Source organism: Gobius niger (assembly GCF_951799975.1).
Source record: "Gobius niger genome assembly, chromosome: 15".
Classification (NCBI taxonomy): domain Eukaryota; kingdom Metazoa; phylum Chordata; class Actinopteri; order Gobiiformes; family Gobiidae; genus Gobius; species Gobius niger.
The window spans coordinates 14,074,781-14,102,295 of record NC_136866.1 but is presented as its reverse complement, the minus strand read 5'-3'; the positions used below and the strand labels follow the sequence as shown (position 1 = coordinate 14,102,295).

Genomic DNA, 27,515 nt, shown 5'->3' with positions numbered 1-27,515 from the left:
ACTCGAGGAGAGGAAGGGAGAAAAAAAATCAATGGGGGCAGGCATAGGACAAGCTGAGATAATATGTAATAAGTGGACACGGCGTGAGATTGAACCGTGTTACAAGAACAGCACTGCGGGCCAGAGAGGACAATCGCATTTTACACAAACGACGAGAAAATCGACTGGTGAAAGTGTGTGTAATAATGCACTTGCGACATGAGAGAACGTGGAAAGTTTCAGGCCTTTCCCAATTTCATCAGACACTTCCATTTCATCGCAGTACAGACGAAGGCAGCTCCTAGAACATGACCACCTTTTCAAGCAGCAAATCATAGAAAACACACCCAATTCATAAACTGATTTCACTGACACCTGAAACGATCACAATTAAAAGCTTTTACATACTGTAGCGTAAAAATACTCTCTGATCTAAAAACTCTACAATACAACAATCCACACACCCAATCACTTCTATCCCAGAGTCTACACACATTAGTGCCAAATCTAGTAGCATTTTGCACAGAAATACCCAAAGTAATAAAATCAATATTCTGCACTGTATTGTAAAATGATTAGAAACATGTAGCTATGCTTGTTGGAACCCACGCTGAGAATTTATTTACCACTAATTGGGAACACAAAATACATGATATAGAGTTAGAGTGTATGATGTGATACTTTCGTAATCGACTTTGGTTAGACATATATTTACATACCTTCACGATACAGGTATTATGTATGTACCTAAAACTGCATATGGCATGTGTATTCCAGATATGTCACCAGATATGTCAGAAATAACTTGTGTTTGTGTGTTCAGTGTATGCTTGACCCAGGTTGACTTGTGACTGTGGTCAAGTTTTCAGACTATCAATCCTTTTTACGGCCCCAAACTTGAATTCCTTTCAACTCACTGTAGCGGAAGAACCCCCAAGTAAGCTAACCTCCCCAACTGATGAACTGAAGAATGAATATTCCTAAAAACAAACCATAAAGGAACCTGACTTTCAAAAGCCACTTTTGCAACACAATATAAAACTACACAGTTACCCTTCATGCTATATTTATGTGAAACTGTAGTGGACGACAAAATAACGGTTCTTTTGGTGTTGCACTTTTCTGTGAAGTCCCCTGTGTTTAAAGTCTGGAGCTCCTGGGGACAAAGGCCTTAAAAGCCTGTCTGTTGGACTGGACAAATTGACACTCGGCAGTTTGGAAAGGGCAAGTGGAGAAGAGACTGCTCTCACTGGGGGAGAAAAAAAACGTGTAAAATCTCACTTTATCTTTCTTAACTTGGATTGAAAACTGCAGCCAAGAGACGACACAGCCACAATGGAAAGTATTTGCATGATGCAGTGCACGGTGGAGAAAATGTTTTGGAATGATTTACCTCTTCAGAAAGGCCAAAGGAAGAGACAGCGCTTGGTTGTAAAGTGTGTGAAACATGAGCCATTTATCCGCCTCAGTCACACGGCCCAAGTTTATTCAGGTTGTCACATTGATGTAGCGGGCAGCCACTCCGCATTACATCATCTTTATATTTTCTTCCTTTTGGCGTTGCTCCTCTGGGAACGCCACTGCGATTCTTGAGCTTCCCAGTGCAAGGTAGAGTGTGCGTTCAAATGGCACAGAATTGAATCCAGATGCCCCTCCTGGGTTGAAAATCCCCATGCAGTGGCTCAGGTGCAAGAGAAACAACAACAACAAAAAAGCTCCAACAAGTCAATTTTGCATAATACGCGCCTTTCATCCATCTGTAAAGATTCCAACTTCCTGCGTATAGAATAGGAAAAGAGCTACCTGGCCAGGCTACCAGTTTGTCTGCTGTTGACATTTACAGCATAACACATGCTGGAATAGAATATAAACTTCTACAAAACTATGAACGTAATGACCAATGGCTTGCACCCACGGCCACTACCTGTTCTTCCTTTACACTGTGCAAACCCATCCTCCCATCATCCAGGAGAGCGCCCAGAGGTTATCCGAGCAAGCCGCCGTGCAAGTCAAATGGGAAATAGTATTGAAAAAGACAATGGAATGAACCACGGGAGATTAGGTTATCACTGAGGAGTGGATAAATGTCTTTGCTGAGGCGAGATATACAAGGACCAGTTTTAAAAAACGTCACCAGGCTGTCTCTAAGCAGGAGAAGGATGACACCCACGCAGGCAGACACAGACAGCGCAAGTGAACAGGAGCGACTGCGAGGCAGCGCTTCAGACGATCCAGCACTGGGGCTGGCTTCGGGACAGGGAACAGGGGCGCTTTTCGGATCTAGAGGTGTTAAAATGTGCAGTAATAAAGCCAGCTCATTAGGATTTAGCCAGTACCCACATCATGCTTTTTTTTTTTTACTTAAATGGACTAGTCAGACAGGTCTATGGTGGAACAATAAGTTTAACTTTGTGACGTGTCTTCTACCATAAAAAAGTCAGTGATTAGCAAACGTTGTCAGTATCAAAAGCAATTTAAATCTATTAAAACAAAAATATCTCATTTCCATTTTCCCTTTATCATAGTCGGCTTGTGATAACGCTGAGGAATGGGTGTGTGGGCTCACTCCGCTCGATTCAATTAAGTGAAACTGTACCAACCCTAATGGCGCAGACTTCTAGTGCCAAAGACGCTGATAATGATGCAAAATAGAATTAGAAAAAGTGGAGTACTGGAAAAGGCGCTATACATAGTACAGGCTCCTTGTGTTACATAAGATCCCGCACCAAGTTCATGGCCATTTAACATCTCCGCAGAGGGTTATCAAATATGCAACAGCTTTTCCATACCTCTGCATCATAGATTACTCAGCCCAAATGTTTGGATGCTACAGCCTGATTTCACCCCAGCACACACTCGCAAATAAGAAACCCCCAAAGCCCAAAGCTGCAGCAGCGCGAGTTAGAGCTGCATGAGATTGTAAAAATATCAAATTGCATTTTCTCAGAGAAGTATTGCGTTTAGATTCGCAATGAAGCAGTAAAATGTGAGAGAAAACTGAAATAGGAATTTGTCAAGCCATGGAAAACATTTACGGTCATAATTTCAAATAACTTTTTTTTTGGACAGATGCCAAAGTTTCACTCTCTCTCCGGGGAAAATCGCAGGTCATAGGTCCTACAGTGAGACAGGAAAAAAGATTTAAAATAGGAGGATGGTATGACCAAAGACGAGCTGGGACCGTCATCAGGCAGTGTCTGATATTTTGGAAGGCTCGTCGCAGAGTGAGCCTCCTCTCGCTGCAACTAGGGTCTCTGTCAAGTGAGAGGGTCCAACTCCACATTTTACAGGACTTTCCCTGCACTTTTCCATGAAAATAAACCGCGCTAGCATGCAACACTTGCCTCAACTACAACAAAACTTTGGTCGTCAATACGATTATGTCATTGAACCATCGCACAGTGGAAATGAGTGCTCATGATTTTACAATGCTCACGTCGTGCAATGTGACATCTAAAAATCTTACAATGTTTTAAAAATCACACAGTGTACACCAGCTATAACGGTTATACTCGCGGTGGCCGTCGCTGTACGTAAGTAAGTGATCTCATTTTCTAATCAACAAAGTGCAAGACAGTGATAAAGATGTGTCTGCAAAAGGCAAAATACTTCAGTCTAAATGATGGCACTGGGACCTCTGGGTTTTCTAGGATGTAGCTGAAATTCAAACTCAGAGCTTACAGAAGGCGGCTGGAGCGGAGGATGTCATGACATTATCATGGGTCAGACAGAAAAAGGCTGCTCGAAAATATCTGAGCTAAAAGCCACAGACGCTCACTGACCTGACCTGATCTGGCCATCTAAGGTTGTATTTTTTTTATATATCCATTGTAAACCTTAACTTGAACCTTCATGTTTGCATCAAAGTAAATATAGTAAGGGCCCATTATTTATATTCTATTTTCAAGCTATTACAGTGTATGAAATGTGAACTATAATTAGAACAGTTCAAAATCAGACCGACTTTCTACCATGTTGATATAATGCCGCATCCCAAGCCTTTCACAAACATATTCTTTGTTTTTGCACACTTGTTTTACATATTCCATCCTTCACCAACGTTCAGCAATTGTTGCGTAACACGTTCAAGGCATCTGCCGAAAACTCCCCCAACCCAAAAACTAAAAAAATCAGTCGCAGTAAACAAACGTTAGTCATCGAGGTTGTGTTGAGCCTTACACAACCGCCGCATGTTTGCGAGTGGGAGAGAGGAAGAGGATGCAGGTGATCAAGTGCATGCTGCCGAGTCTTTGAACTTTCAAGGGGTGGGTGATTTTATGGATGGATAAAAAAGCTGGTACTGTAAGTTCAAGTTGAAATGATTGCCAAGTGGGTCCTAGTAAAAAGCAAAAAACAAGTTAATTAACAATGTTAACTGGTTTGTTGGTCATTATTCCCCGCAGATCTTGGAAACTGATCTGATATTGTATTCCTTTTAATGAGGGCATCAAGTCGGGTTTAGCACAGAGCTCGTTTTTTTCTTTTTTGTTCAAGAAAGGGAAGCTGAAAATGGGAGGGAGAGAGGGGGAGAGAGGCGTCAGGTCAGAGTAACAGGGAAGTGCAGTGCTCAGATAATGAGACACGGTGTACAGGGGAGGCTGCTTCCTCCCAGAATGGCACTATAAACCCATTAGGAACAAAAATATCTCTGTCATGCTGCTGACACTGGCAGGAGAGGCTCGGGGAGATTGACATACATATGCAGCTCAGAGACGGGAGGGCAAGCCAACAAGTCTGCATCCTTTGTTACTATAGATTAAGCAAAAACATTAAGAAAAGTGATGTTATAGGGTTGCAATTATTTGGTTCACGACGAGAAAATGCATCTTGAAGCTTTACTTGCAAAGATTTAAATCAAATTTGGCTTAGGATAGGATAGGATGAAGAGTTATCGGTGCTTCCCAAATTACAGGTTAGAGAGGGCTGGTGTATGGCAGATTGTTCACCAGCACGTCCCAAATACATGATTATGAACAATAAATGAGTCAAAACAACTATATATGTAAGAAAAGGGACTGCAACAATTCTATTCTGAGGAAGCCCCGAAGGACATCCGGGCACCGGCAGACACCTCATCTGCCTGAACAACAGGAAGACTTTGGTAAACACACCTATTATTGGGTGTGGGACAAACTTGGTCACATCTGGCTGGTAATTGACCCAAATATAGAATAAGGTTAATTTAAGAAAGATGTATTCTACTCGACGTTTAAAATCCATCCATCCATCCATTTTCTTTGGCTTTATCCGGGGCCAGGTCGTGGAGGCAGCAGTCTGAGCAGAGATGTCCAGACTTTCCAATCCAAGCACACCTCCTCCAGCTGTTCTGGGGGGGACCCTGAGGCGACATCAGGCCAGCTCAGAGACATAGTCCCTCCAGAGAGGCCACCTCCCAATAGGACATGCCTGGAACACCTCCTGAGGGAGGTGACAAGCCGAGCCACCGCAGCCGCTCCTTTAGGCGTGAAGGAGCAGCTACTCTACTCCAAGCTCCTTCCGGGTAACTGAGCTCCTTACCCTATCTCGAAGGGTGCGCCCAGCCACCCTGCGAAGGAAACTCATTTCTGTCACCTGTATCCGTGACCTTGTCCTTTCAGTCATTACCCAGATCTCATGACCATAGCTGAGGGTGGCAACCTAGCTCAACCGGTAAGCTTCGCAATCGAGAGCTTTGCCCCCGGACTCAGCTCCCTCTTTACCACAACAGTCCGATACAGCGACCGCATCACTGCTGACACCGCAACAATCCGTCTATCGATCTCACGCTCCATCCGTCCCTCACTCGTGAACTCCTCCAATTGAGGCAAGGACACCCCACCAACTTGGAGAGGGGAAGCCACCTTTTTCTGAGGGAGAACCGTGGCCTCAGATTTGGAGGTGCAGATCCTCATCCCGGTCGCTTCACACTCGGCTGCAAACAGCCCAGTGCACGCTGAAGGTCCTGATTTGATGAAACCAAACACACAGCATCATCTGCAAACAGCAGAGATGAGATCCTGAGGTTCCCAAACCGGACACCCTCTGTCCCCTGGCTGTGCCTAGCAATTCTGTCCATAAAGGTAATGAACAGAACCGGTGACAAAGGGCAACACTGGCGGTGAACAAGACACACTGGGAACAGGTCTGACTTACTGCTGGCAATGCAAATCAAGCTCCTGCTGCGGTCATATAGGGAACAGGCAGCCCCTAGCAGAGGGCCCCAGACCCCATACTCCCGGAGCACCAACCCTTGAGTATCCGATGGAGGGTATACAGCTGGTCCAGTGTGCCATGACCGGAACGAAAACTGCATTATTCCTCCTGGATCCGAGGTTCGACTATCGGCCAGATTCTCCTCTCCAGCACCCTGGAGTAGACTCGGGGAGGCTGAGGAGTGTGATCCCTCTGTAATTGGAGCACACCCTCCGATCCCTCTTCTCAAAGAGAAGGACCACCACACCGGTCTAACAATCCAATCAGGCTCTGTCCCGACCGCCACGCGATGTTGCAGAGACGTGTCAACCAAGACAGTCCTACAACATCCAGAGATTTAAGGTACTCAGGACGGATCTCATCCACACCCGGAGCCTTGCCCCGAGAAGCTTTCTAACCACCCGGTGACTTCAGCTGAGGTGATGGGCGAGTCCCCAGTCTCTGCTTCCTTTGGAGAACATGGTCCATGTCTCCAACTTCCCTCGGGATCTGGGAGAAGCTCATCTGGATGTGAGAGCTGAAGATCCTATTGACAGAGGGATCCAAGAGACGTTCCCATCAGACCCTCACAACACGTTTGGGCCTGCCAGGTCTGACCGCCAGCTCACCACCAGGTGGTGATCAGTTGACAGCTCAGCCCCTCTCTTCACCTGAGTGTCCAAGACACGCGGCCAGAGATCAGATAACACAACTACAAAGTCGATCATCGACCTACGGCCTAGGGTGTTCTGGTGCCACGTGCACTTATGGACACCCTTGCGCTCGAACATGGTGTTCGTTATGGATAAACTGTAACACAGAAGTCCAATAACAGAACACTTCTCGGGTTCAGATCGGGGAGGCTGTTCTTCCCAATTACCCCTGTCCAGGTTGTAGGTTCTAAAATTATATGAAGCCAGCATGACTCGCTGCGCCCTTAGCATATCGTAAAGTAATCCAAAACACCGTCAATAATAAAATCCATGGAGTCAAGAAGTGCAGTTAAAAACTCTTTAGTGAGAAAAAACATACATTACATGACAGACTGACAGGGGATTACAAAAAAGGGGTAGCAGTGGTCTAAAAACTGTTTGGCTCCATTCTGTGCCATCCCCACCAATGCGACACTGTGCGGCGTCATGATATAGCGACACCTATAGCCTAACCAAACAAAATATGACAAAAAATCAATTACCAAATACCAAAATGAAGAAAAGTAAATAAACCAAAATAACCATAAAGTTACCAAACAAAATAATTATGTCTTAAACTGATTGAAACTATTTACAGAACAAAACATAATTTAGGCTCCTACACAGGTCTTACTATCATTGCCCATGTGGGCGTTGAAGTCTCCCAGTAGAACAATGAATGTTTAAAATATTCAATGAAATTCTATAAAGATGTATCATTTATTTTCCAGCAGCAGCTCCCTCGCAGCAGATGGATTGACATTTTAGAGCTTTATGTCTTGTCACAATGTTGTTCCAAAGATCCCTTTTTTCTTTATTGATTCAGCTGCACAGTGAAGGGGGAGTGGGTAGGGCTTATTTTCACCCGCTCAAGAGGATCAGGAAGTGAAACTACTGGATATTTTGTTCAAAAATCAATACATCAATATTGCATTTTCTAAGCAACCAAGTGTAAGAAAGTGATAAAGATGTCTTTGACATTATTAGAAATACCCGAACAAACCAAGCATAATACAAGGGGTATTATGCTTGCTTTAAATGCTTTAAATGTATGTAAATTGTTTGATCTACCACTGACACATGAGGATCAATTGGGTTCAGGTTCACTCAGGCATAAGCGGGCATGACTTAATAATAGCATATCTTCCTTTAAAAATCATGATATATCGTAACTATGTGAACTATATTGAATATTATAGTATTGGCATATTATGAAGTTGGTGTCATCGTTAGTATCTTGCTTTATTCACCTTATTGAATCGACCAGTACCCAGAGTTTGCCACACCTACTTTCTATGCAAACCCACATTTCACAGACTACTAGACCAATGCATAATTCCCTCTGCTTGCTTATGTGCATTTTCTACGACACCACTACTGACCACACTGTATCAAATTGATCGGACATGTACACAGTAAACACAGAGTAAACATATCTGCAGTGGGTGACAAGAAAAGCTTTAATCATTGAGCTTGAAGTAAGTTATACAGAAGTCAAAAGGAAGTAGGACACTGTTCCTCTACCAACTTCTATCACTAAGATTAATGTATTCATGGGATTTTTTTTTTTTTAAATGTCCACCTTGAATCTTGCATACGATATTCTGAAAGCACTGTGGGATTAATTTGAATAATCTTAACCTTGTGAGGTACCGAAGGTGGAAGGCCAATGTCGTTCTTTATGCATCAGCGAATGTGATTGAGCGCATTAAGCCGGAAAAAGCCTGTACTCCCTTCACCCACTGTTTGCATGCGTCCGAGTTGCCTTTTTCCTCCTTTGTATTCAGCACAGAGTCGAGGCTTAATCTCGCTGGTCGTGATTAGGCGGGAGCTGCACAGAAAGCCTGCAATCTTATGAAAGAATCTACTCCATGGTCCCTATCCAAATTCAATCTCAAACCAAAAAAAAAAAAGACCCAAAGATGAACTCAGAGGTAAGAAAAGTCATTCTTTCCCACCAATTTAGTCACAGGTCGTGTCTGATAATCTAACTGCCGGATGACTCTAGGGTCAGATGACGGGATTAATCTTTGAAAATGAGGTACTTTCTCCTAATGTCCTGAGACACATGATTAATGAGGTGGGATATGAAAATGTTTTGCAGCTGGCAGAGAAAAATTAACACAATTTCCCTTTTGATAATTGTACCATGAGAGCAGTGTGAGTCAGTTAAGATGGAAGAAAGGTATGAATCATCTTTCATTATCGCCACAGCCAGGGACATATTTTTGAAAGCATCGTTTTGTCCAACTTTCTGCTAAAAGTAAAGCTGGATGATTTGATTCAGGAAATGTACTGTAATACTGTAATGAGTTTAGTGTAAATCTAAAATAAACTGAAATTATTATTGTAACATGCAGTACACCGTGTTCCAAATTATTATGCCAACTGTATTTCAGTGTCAAAAAGGTAAAAAAAAAAAAAAGAAGCTTTTTCAATGAAACTCATGGATGCTATTGTGTCACAGGGCTCTTTGAATCACTGACATCAATCTCAGAGACCTGGGATAATTAGTTGTCAGGTTAAGCCCAGTTAAGGGAAAAACTACTGAAAAAGGATGTTCCACATTATTAAGCAGATCATCATTTTCAAGCAATATGGGAAAGAAAAAGGATCTTCTGCTGATGAAAATCGTGAAATAGTTGAATGCCTTGGTCTAGGTATGAATACCTTTGATATTTCACAAAAGATGAAGCGTAATCATAATACTGAAAAGAGATTTGTAGCTGATTCAGAGTACACACAGGTTTGTGCAGATAAAGGCACAAATACATCAGATGAATAGAACAGCTGCTACAAAGCAACAGACATGTATTTGAAGCTGCTGGTGCCTCTGGAGTCTCCCGAACATCAAGGTGTAGGACCCTCCAGAGGCTTGCAGTTGTGCATAAACCTTCTATCCGGCCTCCCCTAAACTGTTAATTGAATACTCATGAACAGAAACTCATTTTCAAACAGTCTTGTTCCCTGATGAGTGCTGTGCAACCCTGGATGGTCAAATCAATGGAGTAGTGGATGGTTGGTGAATGGCCAACATGTTCCAACAAGGCTGTGACGTCAGTAAGGAGGGGGCGGAGTCATGTTTTAGGCCAGAATCATGGTGAGAGAGCTGGTCGAGTTTCTGACTGACCACTTTCTTCTATGGTACAAAAAGAAGAGCCGTGCTTTCCCTAACAAAATCATCTTCATGCAGGACAACGCACCATGTCATGCTGTAAAGAATACCTCTGCATCACTGGCTGCTATGGGCATAAAAGGAGAGAAACTCATGATGTGGACCCCATCCTCCCCTGACCTCAACCCTATTGAGAACCTTTGGAGCATCAACAAGAAAAACATCTATGAGGGTGGGAGGCAGTTTTCATCCAAACAGAAGCTCTGGGAGGCTATTTTGAAATCCTGCAAAGAAATCCAAGCAGAAACTCTCCAAAAAGTCTCAAGTTGAATGGATTTAAGAATTTTGAAGCTGCTATCAAAGAAGGGCTCCTATGTTAAAATATAACTTGACCTGTTAAGATTTTTTTGATTGAAATAGCTTTTGATTTCAGTAAATATGACCTCCTAGGCTGCATATTCAACAAATGACCACTTTCAGTTAACTACAAGCTTTAAAATGTATTGAAACAATGAGTTGCATAATAATTTGGAACAGCAGAGTTTTTTACTATACAAAAATGCTATCTGGCAAAATTAAGCTTAGAGCTTTTAACCATGTTACAGTGTTGTTCTCTTCATAAAAACATGCCTGGAGCAGTGGTTCGACTCACTTGCGCACCTTTGAGTAATCTTTGAATATTCCTCTGAGCTCACTCTTAGCACCGCAGCTCCCAAAAAGCTCCTCTTGAGGTCCTACGAATCCAGGATATAAAACAAGGTGTAAGACAGTGCTAAAGATTTAAGGCTGCCCTCAGCAACTCTATTTTTCCCGACCGGAATGATTGCATTCCCACATTGCATCGCTAGATGCGCCAACTTTGAAACAGCGAGCAAACTTTTTCCGCAGAAGCAGATGAGTACCGCACCTCCCTCACCTTTAACACACCCCTCACCCGCCCCCTCACCATGTAAATACAAACACGTGCAGGGATCGAAAATGTTTGAAGCAGCAGAAGCTGCACCATTTAACAACTCTAACACAGTCAGAGTTTACCATTATGACAGAGGTTTACAAAAGAAACATCTGAGCGACCTGCTCTGATGCAGCTAAAATCCTCATCAAATGTCCCTGTCGTTTGTTTAATAATCCAATATCTACGGGGAGCTGTCAGGTCTTTTCTTTTTTTTTTCATAAAGCACACTCCGGGAAGTGAATGAGGCGTTCGTGGGTTGGGCAGAGCAGGGTTCACTACTGACACTTACTAACAAAATATATTCCAGGAGTTCAAAGCGCTCAAAAATATATATCACAAAAATACATATCACAAAGCAGATAAACTAGGTACTACATCTCTCGACTGGCCTGGGAACACCTCGAGGTCCCACTAGAGGGGCTTAAGGTAAGAATTAATGATGGTGTTTCCAGTTATACTTTGCAGTTGTGGATAACTCTTCCGGGCCCAAGACTATGTTGAATACAAGTTACCACCATGCTTTTTTATATTCTAAATGTGAGCTAAAATACAACTATTGTCTTGCATAAAAACTCGAAGCGAATGTCTATAATCCCCAAAAGGAGCAGACTTTCTCCAGTTGAAAAGGTGGATATTGCCAGGAAATTACAAAGCGGCATCAGCGCGGTCTGAAAACTGACCAGCAATCTAATCCCAGGCTTAATATTTCACTCCTCCTTGTATCTCTTGCCAATGGATTCTTTACACTACAGTGTCTTGTACTGAATTGAGAGCGTTATTGTATGTTCAAAGAGCCTCATTGAAGCTGTCAAATAATGAAACTGTGACATTTTATATTACAAGCAAACAGACAGGCGTGCCATTTTCTCTGTTGGCGCACATTGTGGAGTTTACAAGAGCTTATCAGAGAGGCAGGATTGCTGCTTAAAGACGGCTTCAAACAAGACGGGAAAAACGCGTCCAGCATTTCAAAAATGCTTCGGGCAGTGCACAGAACTGGAGCTATTCATAAGCAGGGAATAAGCAGATGGGAAACACTTCCACCATAAGACACTAAAGCCACATTCATGGTTTCCCAGCGTCAACACCTGGTCCTGGACAGTAGCAGACTGGAGCTTTCAGCTTCAGGTCTCGTCGCCGTTCATATGCCACAGACTGATTTAGTGAGGTTGGATCAGTCGTCAGTGCTGCACTTTTTAGGTAATGGTAAAGGGGACATAGTATTAGCAGTGTCCGTTCATGCTGATGGCGCTGGGAATTCATAAAAATGTCAGACTGTTGTCCGATATATGAATATGGATCAGTTTCTAAAATGTGCTTCTCCATAATTGTGGGCCTAAGGGATGTGACAATGCCAGATACATTAAAGATATCAAAGCTGGGATATGGTTTTGGGCCCCAAGAAATTTTAAGCAAATTATCCTTATTTCCTGCATTATTGTGCCATTCACAATGTGGCAATGCATGGGTTAATTTAGTTGTTTAAAACATAAACTATGCCAACAACGCCAGCTGGAGATGGCCAGCACCAGAAAGTAACCGTAAAGCACGTAGGTTCGTTGTTGAGTAAATAGATCACAGAGGTCAGGCACATTTATTTTCACATTCTTTAGTTGAATCATTTGGTTACAAGTGACAAGTTTGCAGCCTTGAGTATTAGTACAGGTCGAAAAGCACGGATAATGATGAAGTTGGTATTTTTGCAGGTATTTGGTAATAATCTCAAACTAATATAAATATATACTAAATATTGGTCTAAAACAGCTGAAACAAATAATCAACTAGTTTCACTTCCTGATCCTCCAAATGAACTACCAAAAACCCATCCCACTCCTCTTGCTCTCCTTTGCTGTGCAGCTGCTTCAATAAAAAGGGGAGAAAAAAAGGGGAAATTAATAAACCACGCGGCCCATGTCACTGTAGTAAAACTATGGAGTGTTACTGGATATGTAGGACCTCAGAAGCAGTTTTGTGGGAGCTATCACCGCACTGTTAAAAACAGGCTCTGGGGAAGATTCAAAGATTATTCCAAAATGCGCAAGTGTGTTGTACTTGTAACACAGCTCCAGGTATGATTTTGAGAGAACATTATAACATGGCAAAAAAAGTCAATTTTAACTCAGTCTGAGCCTAAAAGACATCATTTTAAAGTAGTTGTATGAACCAGAGAAGTGGTGAAATCCTGAACCTAAAAAGGATGAGGTAACATGGAGAAATGTTTTGAATACCATTAATGAGTGCACAAAGAACATTTTAGAGAGATAGAGCTCATTAAGACTATACCTTCATAACCCAGTTAAAAAGAAGCACCTTGAATTGAATCCTGTTTTGCTTATGTTGCAAATGTAATCGCAACTGCAAGCAGATAAGTTTTGCCTAGTCCAAAATCTTGCCGCTCTGCTCTAATGCTCCAAAAAATCTTCTTCTTTATGAAAAGTGTGACTAGGAAAAGTGCAAATAGCAAGTTACTAAGTTGGATTTCGGATGTTTGGTTTCCGATGCCAAAAACGCAGACACCCAGGCCAGAACAGCCACTGTGACAAACACATTGTTAAAATCAATCTGTCCCCGTGCTGCATGCCAAATCGCTAAATAGCTTCCCCCTAAATTCAGAATAATCACAGAAATCTACATTGCCGACCAGACGGAGGGAAAGTCCAGGACTTTTCAGAGTTCTGTTCCTATTGTGCGAAGAGTCTAATGCAAAAAGGGTTTCATTGTGAGATAATGGGATGGTAGTGGAAGCTAAAGGCTAAATGTCTCCGATGGAAGAGGCCAGGGCCAGTGGTGGCATCAATGGAGAAGTGTTTAAAGATGGAAAGCAGCAGCTGGAAATACCCCCTCAAACCAGAAGCTCTGGTCGAGGGGTGATCAAGTGGGCGGTTTTGAGCCTCTCTGAATTAAGTGATGTCGCAGACTACAGGGATTCGACTGTACGGGGAGGCAGACGGGTTACTGGACATTGACAATAGGCCAGTCAAGAAAGCAGTGACTTCATTTCAAGACCATCTCCAGGAAGCATGGGGGGTGGGTGAGAGTGGAAGCGTTCATTTTTATTTTCAAAGTGCAAATACAAGATGGAAGCGTTGGCAGAGGAAACTATGTGGCGAAAGAGAGAGTGGTGCGGTCTACAGTTTAAGATCTTAGCCCTCTGTAAGCTTTGATCGGTGATGGGAATAAAGGGCCCAGATTGTGTGATCTCGGCTCAAGCAAGAAATCAAATTAAATGTGCACTGACCTCCGGCTGGCCCGAATTTAGAGCAAGAGTGCAAAGCTTTGAGGAAGCGCAGTGTAAAAAGGCTCCCTACCTTGCAGCCACGGTAGTATTCATCATTCATCCAACCTTTCGCATTTTACATTTGCCAAATGATAAATGATGTGACGACTTGAACCTTGACGACAGTGATTTCTTCCCTTTTTGTTTTTTTCCCCAGACTGTTAAATGTGGTCCGTCTGTGTGCCTCAGTGTGTCCCAGTTTCAATCTCTTGTACACACCCTGAAATGTTTCTGCTGGCTGACAATCGCCCAGGGTCTCTAAGAAAGGAAATTATCATACTTGGTTTACAGTGTCGGTCGCCTAACGTACGTCACGTGGATACAAAACATGTCTGTATTTGTGAATGCATACACGTGGGAAAGAAGAGGGTCCACAGCGATGTGATTTTGTTTTGAAAAACTATGGTGAGTGAGTCAAGGAATAAACTAAGCATCAGTATGTGTGCATTTGGTCTATTTTTTATTCTGACACTAAAACTAGGATGTTAAATGTGTTAATACAATATATATATATATATATATACTAGCTTCGGCCGGGCCTCGCTAGTCTCCACATTTGATATTCTGAGATTATGAGTGATTACAAAGAAATGTCCAACCCGTCACACAGTTCAGCTGTAGACCAGTGGTTCCCAACCCATTCCAAAAACTATGGCCACTACAAATGTTTAAAATAATGAATGCTAAAAATAATTTAAAACAATCTGCAATGGGAGTGTTTGATGCACCCGTACTCCTTTCTTATAAACTACGACAATATGTTCGCTAAACTCAGGGAATAGAATTCAAGAGACAGTGGAATAATTATAGATAAATATTAGGGGTTCAGCTCTAACGGTTTGGTTCACGGTGCAGGACCCGTGGTTTGGTGCATCACGGTAGTGTACAATAAAAAAAGTAATAAGTAGGTTTTGAAATGAAATAGCCTAATGATGGTTATTAGACAGTATTTATAACCTTACAATAAAATTGGCAATGCGTTCAAAGCTGCTTTAGAATAAAATGTACCTCTGGGCTCACAATACGTGAAAGCAAAATAGAAAACAAATGGTGCAGCAGCAAAAAAAAGAGAAAAAAACTACGCAGTGCAGGCCATGCGCTCGTTAAGTTGTAGTTTCATTTTCGCTTTTACTCACACGGAGGAGAAATCAGTCGGAGCAGCGCGTGTGATTAGAGGCTTTTGGGCAATGTTTTGCGTGTACTGTTTTTCGGAGACAAAGCTTTAGAGACGGAATACTGCCTGGATCTATAATGAACCACAGCCTCGGTCACTGCAGGAGAGACTTAAACAAAGACGCGCAGATGTCTTTTGGAGGATGTAACTGTACCTGTGCGGAGCGTCTGCAGGTTAGCGGTGAGTGACGATGACACACATGGCCCTGTTTGGATGCGCGCGCGCACACATACACGCGCACACGCACACACGCGCGCGCACACACGCAGACACCGCCCTGTTTGGATGCGCGCACACGCACGGCAGTCAGATCTCGTGCACTCGCGTTGTGGTGACGGCGGGTTGTCCTCGGACAGCAGCACCGCGGTCCATATGGACCCGTGGTCAATGCCCGCGGCTGGTGGGACCATCACGGGGGGGCCGGCCGCGGATATAGCGCTTTTCCAGACGCTCAAAATTGCTGAACAATTATGCGCACATCAGCCCCCACCACCAACCACGCACAAACTCACTACTGTCGCCAGGCTTCCTGGTGTTCCCAAACGGTCTCCCATCCCAGTCCTAACCAGGCCCGTCCCTGCTTAGCTTCAAAGTCGGTATGGGAAATAAACATGGCGGCGCCCAGGCGGCGGCCATTGAGATAGCGTTTTCTATAATAGATATATATATATATATATATATATATATACACTGCTCACAAAAACTTAGGGCACACTCAAAAAACACATCCTAGATGTCAATCAATTCGATTTTTCGGATGAAAATCTTTATTCATAGTGTAGGGCTATGTGTTGAGAACAAAATAACATCAAATTCTCAGCCCCTGGAGGTCTGGATCCAAAATTATAGTCAAAATCAAAGTGACAAATCAGGTCACTGGTTGATCCAAATTCTGTAGAAATTCCTCAAAACGAGTCTGTATCATCCTCAGTAGTGTGTGTGGCCTCCACGGGCCTGAATGCACTCCCTACAACGCCTGGGCATGCTCCTGATGAGACCACGGATGTCCTCCTGAGGGATCTCCTCCCAGACCTGGATTAGAGCATCAGTCAGCTCCTGGACAGTCTGTGGTGCGACGTGGCGTTGATGGATGGACCGAGACATGATGTCCCAGATGTGCTCTATTGGATTTAAGTCTGGGGAACGGGCAGGCCAGTCCATAACATCAATAGCTTCATCATGCAGGAACTGCTGACACACTCTTGCCACATGTGGCCTGGCATTATCAGGCATCAGAAGGAACCCAGGGCCCACAGCACCAGCATATGGTCTTACAATAGGTCTGAGGATCTCATCCTGGTCCCCAATGCCAGTCAGGGAACCTCTGGCTCGCACATGGAGGGCTGTGCGGCCCTCCAATGAAATGTCTCCCCAGACCATCACTGACCCACCACCAAACCGGTCATGCTGGATGATGTTACAGCAGCAGAACGTTCTCCAGGGTGTCTCCAGACTCTGTCATGTCTGTCACATGTGCTCAGGGTGAACCTGCTCTCATCCGTGAAGAGCACAGGGCACCATTGGCCAATCTGCCAATTGCTGTGTTCTCGGGCAAATGCCAATTGTGCTGCACGGTGTTGGGCAGTAAGCACCGGCCCAACTTGCGGACGTCGGGCCCTCATACCACCCTCATGGAGTCGGTTTCTGACCGTTTGAGTACCAACATGCACATTTGTGGCCCTCTGGAGGTCATTTTGTAGGGCTCGGGCAGTGCTTCTCCTGTTTCTCTGTGCACAAATGAGCAGATAGCGGTCCTGCTGCTGGGTTGTTGACCTCGGTCGGCCCCCCCCAGGTCTCCTGGTGTACTGGCCTGTCTCCTGGTATCTCCTCCATGCTCTGGACACTGCGCTGGGAGACACAGCAAACCTTCTTGCCACAGCACGAATGGACGTGCCATTTTGGATGAGCATCACTCCCTGAGCAACTTCTGTGGGCTGTAGATGCCTCCTCATGATACCTCTAGTGGTGAGAACACTGGACAAATGCAAAAGTGTTCCAAAAATACGGTACCAAGGATGAAGACAGGGAAATGGTCTGTGGTCACCACCTGCAAAACCATTCCTGGAGTGATCTTGCTAATTGCCTCTCATTTCCACCTGTTGTCTGTTTAATTTCCACAACACCAAGTGAAATTGATTCACAATAAGCGTGGCTTCCTAACTGGACAGTCTGATATCCCAGAAATTTGATTGACTTGGAGTTACATTGTGTTTTTTGAGTGTGTCGTAAGTTTTTGTGAGCAGTGTATATATATATATGTATAATATATATATATATATATAACATAATGTGTAACTGCACCTTCTATATTAAGCTTGTGCATGACGGCACTTCGGACCCGAATTAACACCTTTTTGAGTGACAGTGCAGGATTTTAGAGGCAGTTGTGGTGAACAGGTCTGAGCTCATTCTACACATTAAGACATGGCTGGAACATGTAGGGGGAGGAAAATACATACTTTTAACATTTTTAAACTCTGTATAGTCCCTTTAAGGTGAAGTGAAGACATTCATTTTTCACGCAGTGGTCAATGCTGAGATTTGTAGCTAGTTTTCTGCCAAAAACGGAAAAACTTTTTCTGCTGGGTTTTTTAAGAAACTAGACACTCTAATACACCTTATGTTTGATTTCGGAAGCTCTGTTTTCTTTCTTTTTTTTGTCCACGGGGGCGTGGTGTTGCATAGTGAACAGCTGTAAAGCCGACACTTCTCTCTCTCTCTCTCTCTCTCTCTCTCTCTCTCTCTCTGCGTTTGACAAAGCAGAGCGGCTTCGCTCTGAGTTTTTAAATGGTCAAAACCGGTCCAAGGGCAGCTGAGAAACATCCTGTTAAAGTCTTCAACCTGAGAACCAGGCTGTTTAAATGCACACGCGATAAAAAGCAATTGATTTCAAAATATGTCAACATGTTGTCATTGAAAACTGACTTGAAACAGAGATATTTAGGCATTTGCCTCTTCCTATAACGTTAGTGTCGCTCCAGAGAGGATAGAGGAGAGCGGAGGAGAGAGGAGAGTGTTGCATAAAACACACATTACCTCTGAATCTAGAAAAAAAAAAGTGATTTTAATCAAAACTAGCCTCTGTTTTAGGATTTCTCAGGAACCGAGGCACGTAGAATTTAACTGTTTTCAGAGAGCTTAGAGTCCCATCTTTCAAACCAACTGTAGCATGTGTCCATAGCTATAACAAATACGTTGTGGTGCTACAAATATCATGAAAAATGGTCTGGATTGTTGGCACTTTACAGCTAAATCCCAAAAACAGCGGGCACTCGATGTGTTAAGAGAGTTGTTCCAAGTTGCTTTCACATGAGCACTTCTTAAAGCAGTGTTCAGTTTGTAAAGCCTTTTCTAAGAGTTCGAATTAAGACAGGAGGAAGGTGGCATTCTTATCTTCTGACATTTGTGCCTTCTGGGTAAGACACAGGAAATCATCTGCCTTCTGGAGTGCAGTCATTTGCATATAAATTTGCCACTGGATTTACGCTGGAAGATCCCACTGGCTTTTGCTCCCCTTGTGGCCCCATCTCAGGATACACCAAGACGGAAATAAGTGCCAAAATCCAGCAGTTGTCATGTGTCGTCTTTTATTTTTATGTAGCGCTTAATGAGAAGACCGGGCGAATTATGCGAGACTGTTTGAACATCTAAAACAAAGTTGCCTCATGCGGAGTCAACGCTCTGGGATTGACTTTGCTTTCGCTGCAGTGAAATGTTCTCTGGTGCAGTATGCTACGACGTGATGTGTGCACTCGTCTGTGAATGTCGAGTCTCCCTCCAGCGATATATGGAAATGCGTGAAGACCCGAATGCCTGCAGCACTGCATTTTGAAGGGAGACAGTCCTTAAAAGTGATTTGCTCTCACCAGACATTGGCGAGAAAGATGAACCGCTTGAAAGCCAAAACTATATGCACAAGTCTTATCTGGTATCTGCATTTTTAATGGACCAATATGCTTTACGCAGGCTTTACAACTGATTATGGAAATTATAGCCTCGATATTTAAAAAAAAAAAAATCTATGTGACAAGAAAATGTAAGCAAAAACCCACCATCTGCTGCTTTGAAGAGTTCAAATTGAAACTAAGAAGAATGAGAGCTACCTGTAAGTTTGGTGAAGGTGCTTGGACTTTCAAAATACACTGCCACGACAAAAAGGTCACACGCTCCAATATTTGGTTGCAGCGTCTTTCGCTTCGGTTACAGCAGACATTCGCTACAGCACTGCTTCAATAAGCCTCTGCAAAGTCAACAAAAATCCAGTGTTGCATTCACTTTCATCCAAGATCTTGCACTGATGATGGGAGAGTGTGACCTCTGCGCAAAGCCTTCTCCAGCACATCTCAAAGATTCTCAATGGGGTTAAGATCTGGACTCTGTGGTCGCCAATCCATGTGTGAGAATGATATCTCATGCTCCCTGAATCCTGGCATTGTCGTCTTAGAACATGCATCACGGAAGAAAGAATAACCTTGTCATTCAGAATGGAGACTTTTTTTTGGTCAGACAGTGTAAAAGGAGCTCTATTGTAGTTAGGCCATGAATTTGGAGGGATAGAAATGCTTAAATGCTTTTTAATACCATTTTAATACCATTTTAACACCCAAATACTTCCATGCTATGGAACAATCACACAGCACTCAACAATTTTTTTTAAGCTGTTTGTCATGTGGAGGGTCCTGAAGTTACACCAGCTGAGAACCTAAGCTTTAAAGACCATGATTCACAGTGATGGGTTTTTACCTTTCTCGATGCGTGAATGTCAAAAAAGGGCTTGGCTCGGACGCTGAACGGCTCCTTCGTTTTGTCAATCTGTCCCGTCTTCATCTTCTCCATTCGAGGGGATATGATCTCCTTCTCAATACAAACTAACCGAATGTTGAAGTCGCACTGGCCGACAGGCTGACCCTGAAACCACAAGAAAACGGAGTGAATAACCACAACAGTATACTTTTTGACACACAGAAACAGACACTATGCAGCCTAATAGTTTGTGCCACAAACACTTAAAACTTCCCCTTTTTTTTTTTTTATTGATTTCTGCACTGTGACATAACATAATTGCAGTAGTGCTTTTTGCTCTGTTATTTTAGACAACAGCGGGTTGAAGTAGCGACTTGAGACCATTGGTATTCCGCACACACGTCTGGGGAGCAGAAACCACTTATCTGTTGAAAGATTTCTGAGGAGAGGGAGGCAAAAGTATAGTTTTTTGCTAAAGTGGACAAAGAGTCAGATATAATCATCTGTCCTCTAAAGATCCTTTGGTGCTGTAAATAGAGCAAAAAACAATTTCATTTGGCTGAGGTCGATAAGAAGCCCAGAATGATACAAGCAAATAAATAAAGTCGAGCATTTAGCAAGTTTCTACAGCTTTATAACTCTTAAAGGCATTGGCCCCTAATCTACAATTCCAATCTGTATTATGCTTAATGTGAGGGTGCCCTTTTTAACTTTAGGTGTGGCTTTCTCCAGCCCCAAGGTTTGGTCAGAAAAGGTGGCAAGGCAGTAATTGGGAAGGCAAAAACTTTCTCAACTTAATTAGTGATTCTGAAGTCTTGCAAATCAACCAGTCAAACAGACAGAGTAATGCTGTCATGGTCAAAAATGTGATATGAGGACGGCTTGCTTTTCCACAACATTGAACGGCTAATTCTTGAGTCCATTTTGCTGGAACAACAGCTGGTCTGTCCCACACAGTGTGCTCCATCTGGCCCATGTCTGTGTCATCGGGACAGAACACGGTGTATGTGTGGTGTGGGTGATTCAAGGCATGTGCTGGTCGAGTCTGTTTAACGCAAAACACAACCATTACACACTGCACAGCGCTGTTATTACTACACTTTCTCTGGGAGCTAAGGGGTACCATCACAAACGCTAAATGATCCATGAGCATAACATCTTTGTTTTTTCAACAGAGGCTGCTGTCTACTGTACGCAGGAAATGGCTGTTTGTAGAGTTTGTAATGTTTGCCAAAAATAATCTATTTTGTGATTTGTCAGTAACCTCCTCTCTCTTGGTACTGTGGCTTTTTTTTTTTCCTTTTTCTGCAAACAGAAACAGTTGTAGTTTCTGTGGTCCACATAGTTTCACTTCATAGTTTTTCATTTCGTTGTACATACAATAATAAATAAAGCACTTATTTTGTTTCAGTGGCCAAGCATTAGGACTAATACATAGGATCCTTTTCCAAATGCTTTATTTTGAAAACAAATGCAACAATATGGGAGTATTTATTTTGTACAATGTTAAATATTCCACAAGTAGTAAAAATTTGTAGTAAGTATCTAAATTGGTAATGGTCACTGTGAGTGGTCTTCCTCCCGGGTTAGATGGATTTTCTTCGGGTGCTCCGGATTCCCCAACACAAAACCTGCACATAAGGTTAATCCCCCAGCCAGAGATTTGTTTTTAGACGCCTGCACTCTTCTACAGGTCTATTCCATAGAGCTTCATAGAGACGCCGCTCAACTAGAACAGATCGACAGTGGATTGATTAAATATTATAATGGCTTCATGCAGTTCTCCATTACAACTGCCAATCATCGGAGCCCTCGCTGTGAAAAACTGATCCTTTAAGCCACGTTAATATACTGTAGTTATCACATCCTACTAACCCATATTATGCATAAGCTGCTATGCTAAACTGCTTTCTGTGTTTTGGCACGTTTGTTCCCTTATGAAAAACAAAACAGGAGGAAAATCTGCTTAATGGGCCATACTTAGCAAAGAATACAATAATCATGCCTTGGAACATTACTGATATTTCCTAAAAAAAAGTCACAAAGCTCACAAAGCCAATGCTGTGAAATGAGTCAACAACATAGCATTGCATAACGACCATTACACAGTGTACCGTGAGAACCTATATATAAACATTATGCATTAAAATTTAAACACGAGTGATGGGTTTTGGCTGGTGAAGCTGGGAAGACTCTGAGAAATATGCAAATGTCTGCACTACCAAAACACTGCAACAATGCAGTGGGAGAATACGAACGTGGGACACAAACAACATTAGAATACAGTAAGCCTCCCCTGGGAGCACAACCAGGCTTTCATCCTGTCCTACGCAAACATACAGAACATGCATGCATGCCTGAGACACATGTTGGTGTTGGTACAGTCAAGCAACGTGTTGGTACTAAGTCAAGTCAAAATCATGGAAATAAAACCTTGGGATATGCTAAAAAGATGAAATGTTACAAGAAACTACTAGAAACTACTAGAAATGAGTTTACGGTATAAGCAAGTTTCACAATTCCCAGGGATACTGTCACAGCAATGCAAACAAAAACTAGCCTGCTAGTTCCTAAGCGACAAAAATAATATAAATCTTTGTATTTATATTCTCCATCCTCCAAGGTCATGCGGGTGGAGTGGCTGAAGGACAATGAGATCATCGACCCGGCCGAGGACAGGAACTTCTACATCACCGTGGACCACAACCTGATCATCAAGCAGGCGCGTCTGTCCGACACGGCCAACTACACCTGTGTGGCCAAGCGCAAGAGCTCCACCGCCGTGGTCATCGTCTACGGATTTCCCATCAACCAGTGCTCCTCCTGTGACCAAAACAGTGAAGATGGCGGCCGCGACACAACGATCTTTCACCAAAGAAAAAAAAAGAGTGATGCTCTCTCATCGAATGCAATTTCTCCATCTGTGAGATCAATAAAGTACCATCTTATCTTATCTTATCTATTTAGATGTGCAGTGCATTGGAATGGCGACTTCTCATTTGATGAAAGTTGTGCTCCCATGTGCATCTTAAGGCCCAACTTCAGTAGCAATGTGAGTTTTCCCCACCACATAGAGCAGATCCAAAAAGCGCTACCTTTAAATATTTAACATGATATCTGTTTATATTGGTTGTGTGGGTCCCAATCTGGAAGGACTTTTCTCAGAACTAGAGATACGAAGCATCGCTGACACACTATTCTTTCTGCTGAATATGGAAAACACAAAGAAAAAACGGGGGGGAAGGATATTTCTCCAAAGGCAACGGATTAAACTTTACATAACTTTAACCAAATTCGGAAGGTGCTGAATCATCTGTTGTAGCTCTCCTTTTGTGTTGTGCCTACAGACTCCAGACGCAATCCCGCGTCAGAGCCCGCTAATTGTTTTTTGCTGACGACGCGCGTTCTGGGTGACCTTTAAATGTTAATCGACTTCATCAATAAAATCTGGGCATATATGAAGGAATCCGATGACCGGCAGGAGGTTAGTGACGGTTATTAGCTTCATGAGTGCACAGTGGATGCGTGTATGACAGCAGGCGCTGGTGGGATGAAGAGTACAGAGGAGCTGGAGTGCGTCAGAAGCTGCTGTACTTCTGAGAGACAGAGAGGATGATGATGATGATGCTGATGCCACAGGGACTATTCTTGGAGAGAGAGAGAGCCCTGCACAGCCCTGACTGTAACTGTGGGAGCAAGAGCCTGCCCGAGAAGTAGAGCTGCATTATTCAAGTAACACCGGACCCTTCATTAATAATGCCACTGCTGATGTACTGTTGCAGCTGGGGAGACTTTCTGACCCCTAGACCAAACAGATATGCACAGTTATCGAGCAAACTCACTTATCCGGAGTGTTCAAACTGAGATTAATACAGAGCAGCACCCTCAAATACTCGCACTGTTCACAAATTCAAACACGTACAAAAAATGTATTTAAAAAGTTGAGGAGTGGAGAGGGTATGATGTCAAATAAACGAGCTTGTAAATTGCTAGGGTTTCTCATCAGTAAAAATTCATAGAGCTGTGTTTTGACCCACGCGCCTCTTTGAGTAATATCTGAATCGTCTCCAGTGGCAGTTCTCAGCACTGAGAACTAAGAGCAGCCACTTTAATCTCCAGTATTCCAGTGGTTAAAAAAATACACAACAAAAATCCAAAGTAGGGCAGTCTAAAAGGAGTGTCTATCAGATTGCTTAAATGTCGTCACAGAAGGAAGTTGGAGCAACTCTGTGCTGGGCCTTTTTAGGTGCATACTTAGTAAATCAAGACATTGAATGTTTGGCATCTACTAACAAGGCTATCCAAAGTGTCCAACTTTCTACAATGTTGTATACAAAAGTGCGGACTGGCATGTTGAGCCATGTCGCGCCTGGAGGCAATAATAACAGCTTTCTTTAGCCACCAAATGAAGGACATATGTAATTAGCGCAATGTCCATCACTCTGTCAGGTCACCCACACGGAGCTGACTGACAGAGAGTGATGATGACAGGAGACAGACTTCACCCAAGAACACTCTCAAACAAGTTAACTTTTTTAACAACCGTCAAGGCTCTACTGTTGCTGCAGAGCTAATGAAAAGTATCAAACAGGTTTCATTTTATAAGGAAAGTGTTTGTTTACTTGGTTTTACGTTTTCCCAGAACAACAGTAAGGTGTGACTTTCTGATCCAATCTTCGCAGACGACTGCATTAATGCGTACAAACAGCTATAGGTCCTTCACAACTGAGCCGTCTGTGTGTTTGTGAGTCAAATGGATTTTTCGGGGGTTTTTTCCTCTTCCTGTGGCTGCTGCAACAAAGCATCTTCAAAGTTTCTTAGCCCCCTTTCATCTGATCTTGTGATAGTTTGTCTCTTTGTCAACTGAACTACAAGAGTCCAAACTAGTCCAAACTTTTAAATGTAGGCCTTTGTTCAAGGACACATATTGTATGGCAAAGCTTAATCCAACAGACGCCTAAGTCAAATGCATTGTTATTTTTGCACAGGCTGCTGCACGGGGCCAAAGTGAGCTGGTCTTAGCGGGTGGTGGGTGGTGCCACAGAGCGGAGCAGCACAGATAATGGAGAGGGCCAATAATGTGCAACCGGGATCGATATGGCAGCGGTGGCCTGGGGACTGCTGTGGAGTGGCTGGACCTCGCCCAGACCATCCCCCGCGCCGCTGGAGGTCTTATTGAGCTACTCGCCTGTGTGATCCTCGGGTCAATAAACCGGGGACAAGGAAAACTGAAAAAGCACGGGTGACCACCAGACATCACAAACATCGAAAAGAACTAATTTAAAGTGGACACTATCGGCTTCTCACTTGTGTGTTCAAACTAACATGGCCTGGAAATGTCTTTTTGAACACAACTCAAACAAATGTTGTAACAGGCTAAGAAAAACTCAAACTAAAGCTACGCATTTCCTGTTTATCTTGTCCAAATGAAGAACAAGGTATACTACAGCAGTGGTTCCAAAGTGTTTCCCAAGATCATTTCAAGATCTAATCAATATTCCTAGTTCAAAACAGCATTGATTTGTCAACTGAGGTCAAATACAGTACATACTTACACACTATAACTAAATCAGATTTTAAATGTTTTTTTGCTTGGTGTCATTTATATTCAGGGGCGGTCAGTAACAAAGTAAATTTACTTAAAGGGACTATATAGAAGTTGTCATGTTTTCGCTACTGCCACCTCAGGTCTTAAGTGTAACTGCAGTTTCTATATTAAGCTTGTGCATGACGGCACCTGAATTAACACCTTTTTGAGTGACAGTGCAGGATTTTAGCTGCAGTTGTGGTGAATAAAGGTCTGGGCTGATTCTACACATTAGGACATCGCTGCTAGTTAAAGAGTAACTAAACACCAAATCCACTTTTTTTTGCTGATAAACGGTCTACATGGTTGTTGAATAGAGTTAGCTACATGTCCCAGTCAATATGTTGACATTTGGGGCAAACTTGTTCAAAATCTCACTTTAGTGTCTAAAACCGCATGGTTCGCGCCCCCTACTGGTTTCACGCAGCAACTACATTTGATATTTTGCGGTTGGAGGAGAGTGTGTCCACGGCGTCCACAAAACGTCATCAGTTCTGCCCTGGTTCTGCCTTTGTGCCTCTGTGGCCCCGCCCACACACGCCTCCGCCTCCGTCACGTAGCAACCAGGACACGCGTCGCGCAGTCAAACCAGTAGATGGCGCCCCTGCGATGCTCACACTTCGGCTGAGGTGGTGTAGAGGAATAAATCCCTTAGAAAAGCTACTGTGCGATGCTCTCTCTCTGTTCGCAGTCACTGACAGCGAGGAGTCTACCAGCGGCGATCTTTTTTTTTTTTTTCGTAGGATAGTTGCTACTAGTGATGCGCGGGTTTCGGGTTCCACCGTCGTCTTTACAGCAGGTTTTTGGCGTAAATATACGTCGGATTTTCATAAAACAAGCAGCGTTTTGCAGCTTGTGATCCAGAGAACGCTTTTGTGGAGCTCATGTCTCCTGTTTTCCACCGTATGTGTGACTGTGTGTGACTTCGTGTTAGGCCTGTCTCTGCTCTCTTCCTCTCTCCCTCTTGCCCAGCGCTCTTCGGAGGGAGAGAGAAAGCGAGAGCGCGCGATGACACGCCGGTGCTGTTCATACGGATCATTTTTGTAACGAGTAATATTTAATGGTTGCGGGTGCGGGGCGGGGCGGGTTGTAAAAATAGAACAACGTTGCGGGGCGGGCTGGGTCGGGTTAGAACCTGCTCCAAATGTGGGACCCGCGGGTTGAAAAAAACCCTGACCCGCGCATCACTAGTTGCTACATCAAGCAATCACAAGCCATGAGAATGTACCAACTCTCCTACGAAAAAATCAACCTTGCGCACAGTCGTGACACCGGCAGTCTGTCAGTCCTGTCAGATCTAGGGGCTTGGTCTGAGACTGTCAACAGAGCAGACCCCGCCCACACACTCACCCCCCTCGTCTCCCCCAAAGCCTCCGAGACCACCCCTTTCTCAGCAATTTTTGACTTTAGTTTGTGGGTGGGGAAAGGCTCTGCCACGCCCGTTGAGTTGCACTTTAAGGAGAGTTTTTTGATGATCTGTACTTTACTTGAGTAGAACATATCGCTTTAACTCCACTACATTTAAAAAGAGAAATATAACACTCCACTACATTTCTTAAACAGCTCCAAAGTAAAACTTCAATCTGCCCATGTGTTTTGTTCATTTTAAAAGCTTAAGAATGAACAGTAGGTGGCGCTGTGCAGATGTGCTGTCAAATGCCACTGACTCACAGCAAAGAAAAATGTTTGTTCCCGCCACATTGCCGTACCGGTGGGGAATTGGGGTGCAAAGTTATTTTTCACTTTTAAACAATTTGAATGGGTTTGCAGTTTCTACTTTGAATACTTGAGTTTCTTCCACAGCAAAAACTTCGCTACAGAG

General features: G+C 43.4%; 1 protein-coding gene across 2 annotated transcripts in view; it reads right to left on the bottom strand.

Moving 5' to 3' along the window:
* rngtt (RNA guanylyltransferase and 5'-phosphatase) overlaps positions 1-27,515 on the bottom strand; it is a 122,164-nt gene that overhangs the window by 54,433 nt on the left and 40,216 nt on the right. For both annotated transcript variants that reach the window (XM_079572386.1, XM_079572385.1), the window contains one exon: positions 20,107-20,271. In XM_079572386.1, the coding sequence (XP_079428512.1) occupies positions 20,107-20,271 (165 nt within the window). The remainder of the gene's footprint in view (positions 1-20,106; positions 20,272-27,515) is intronic.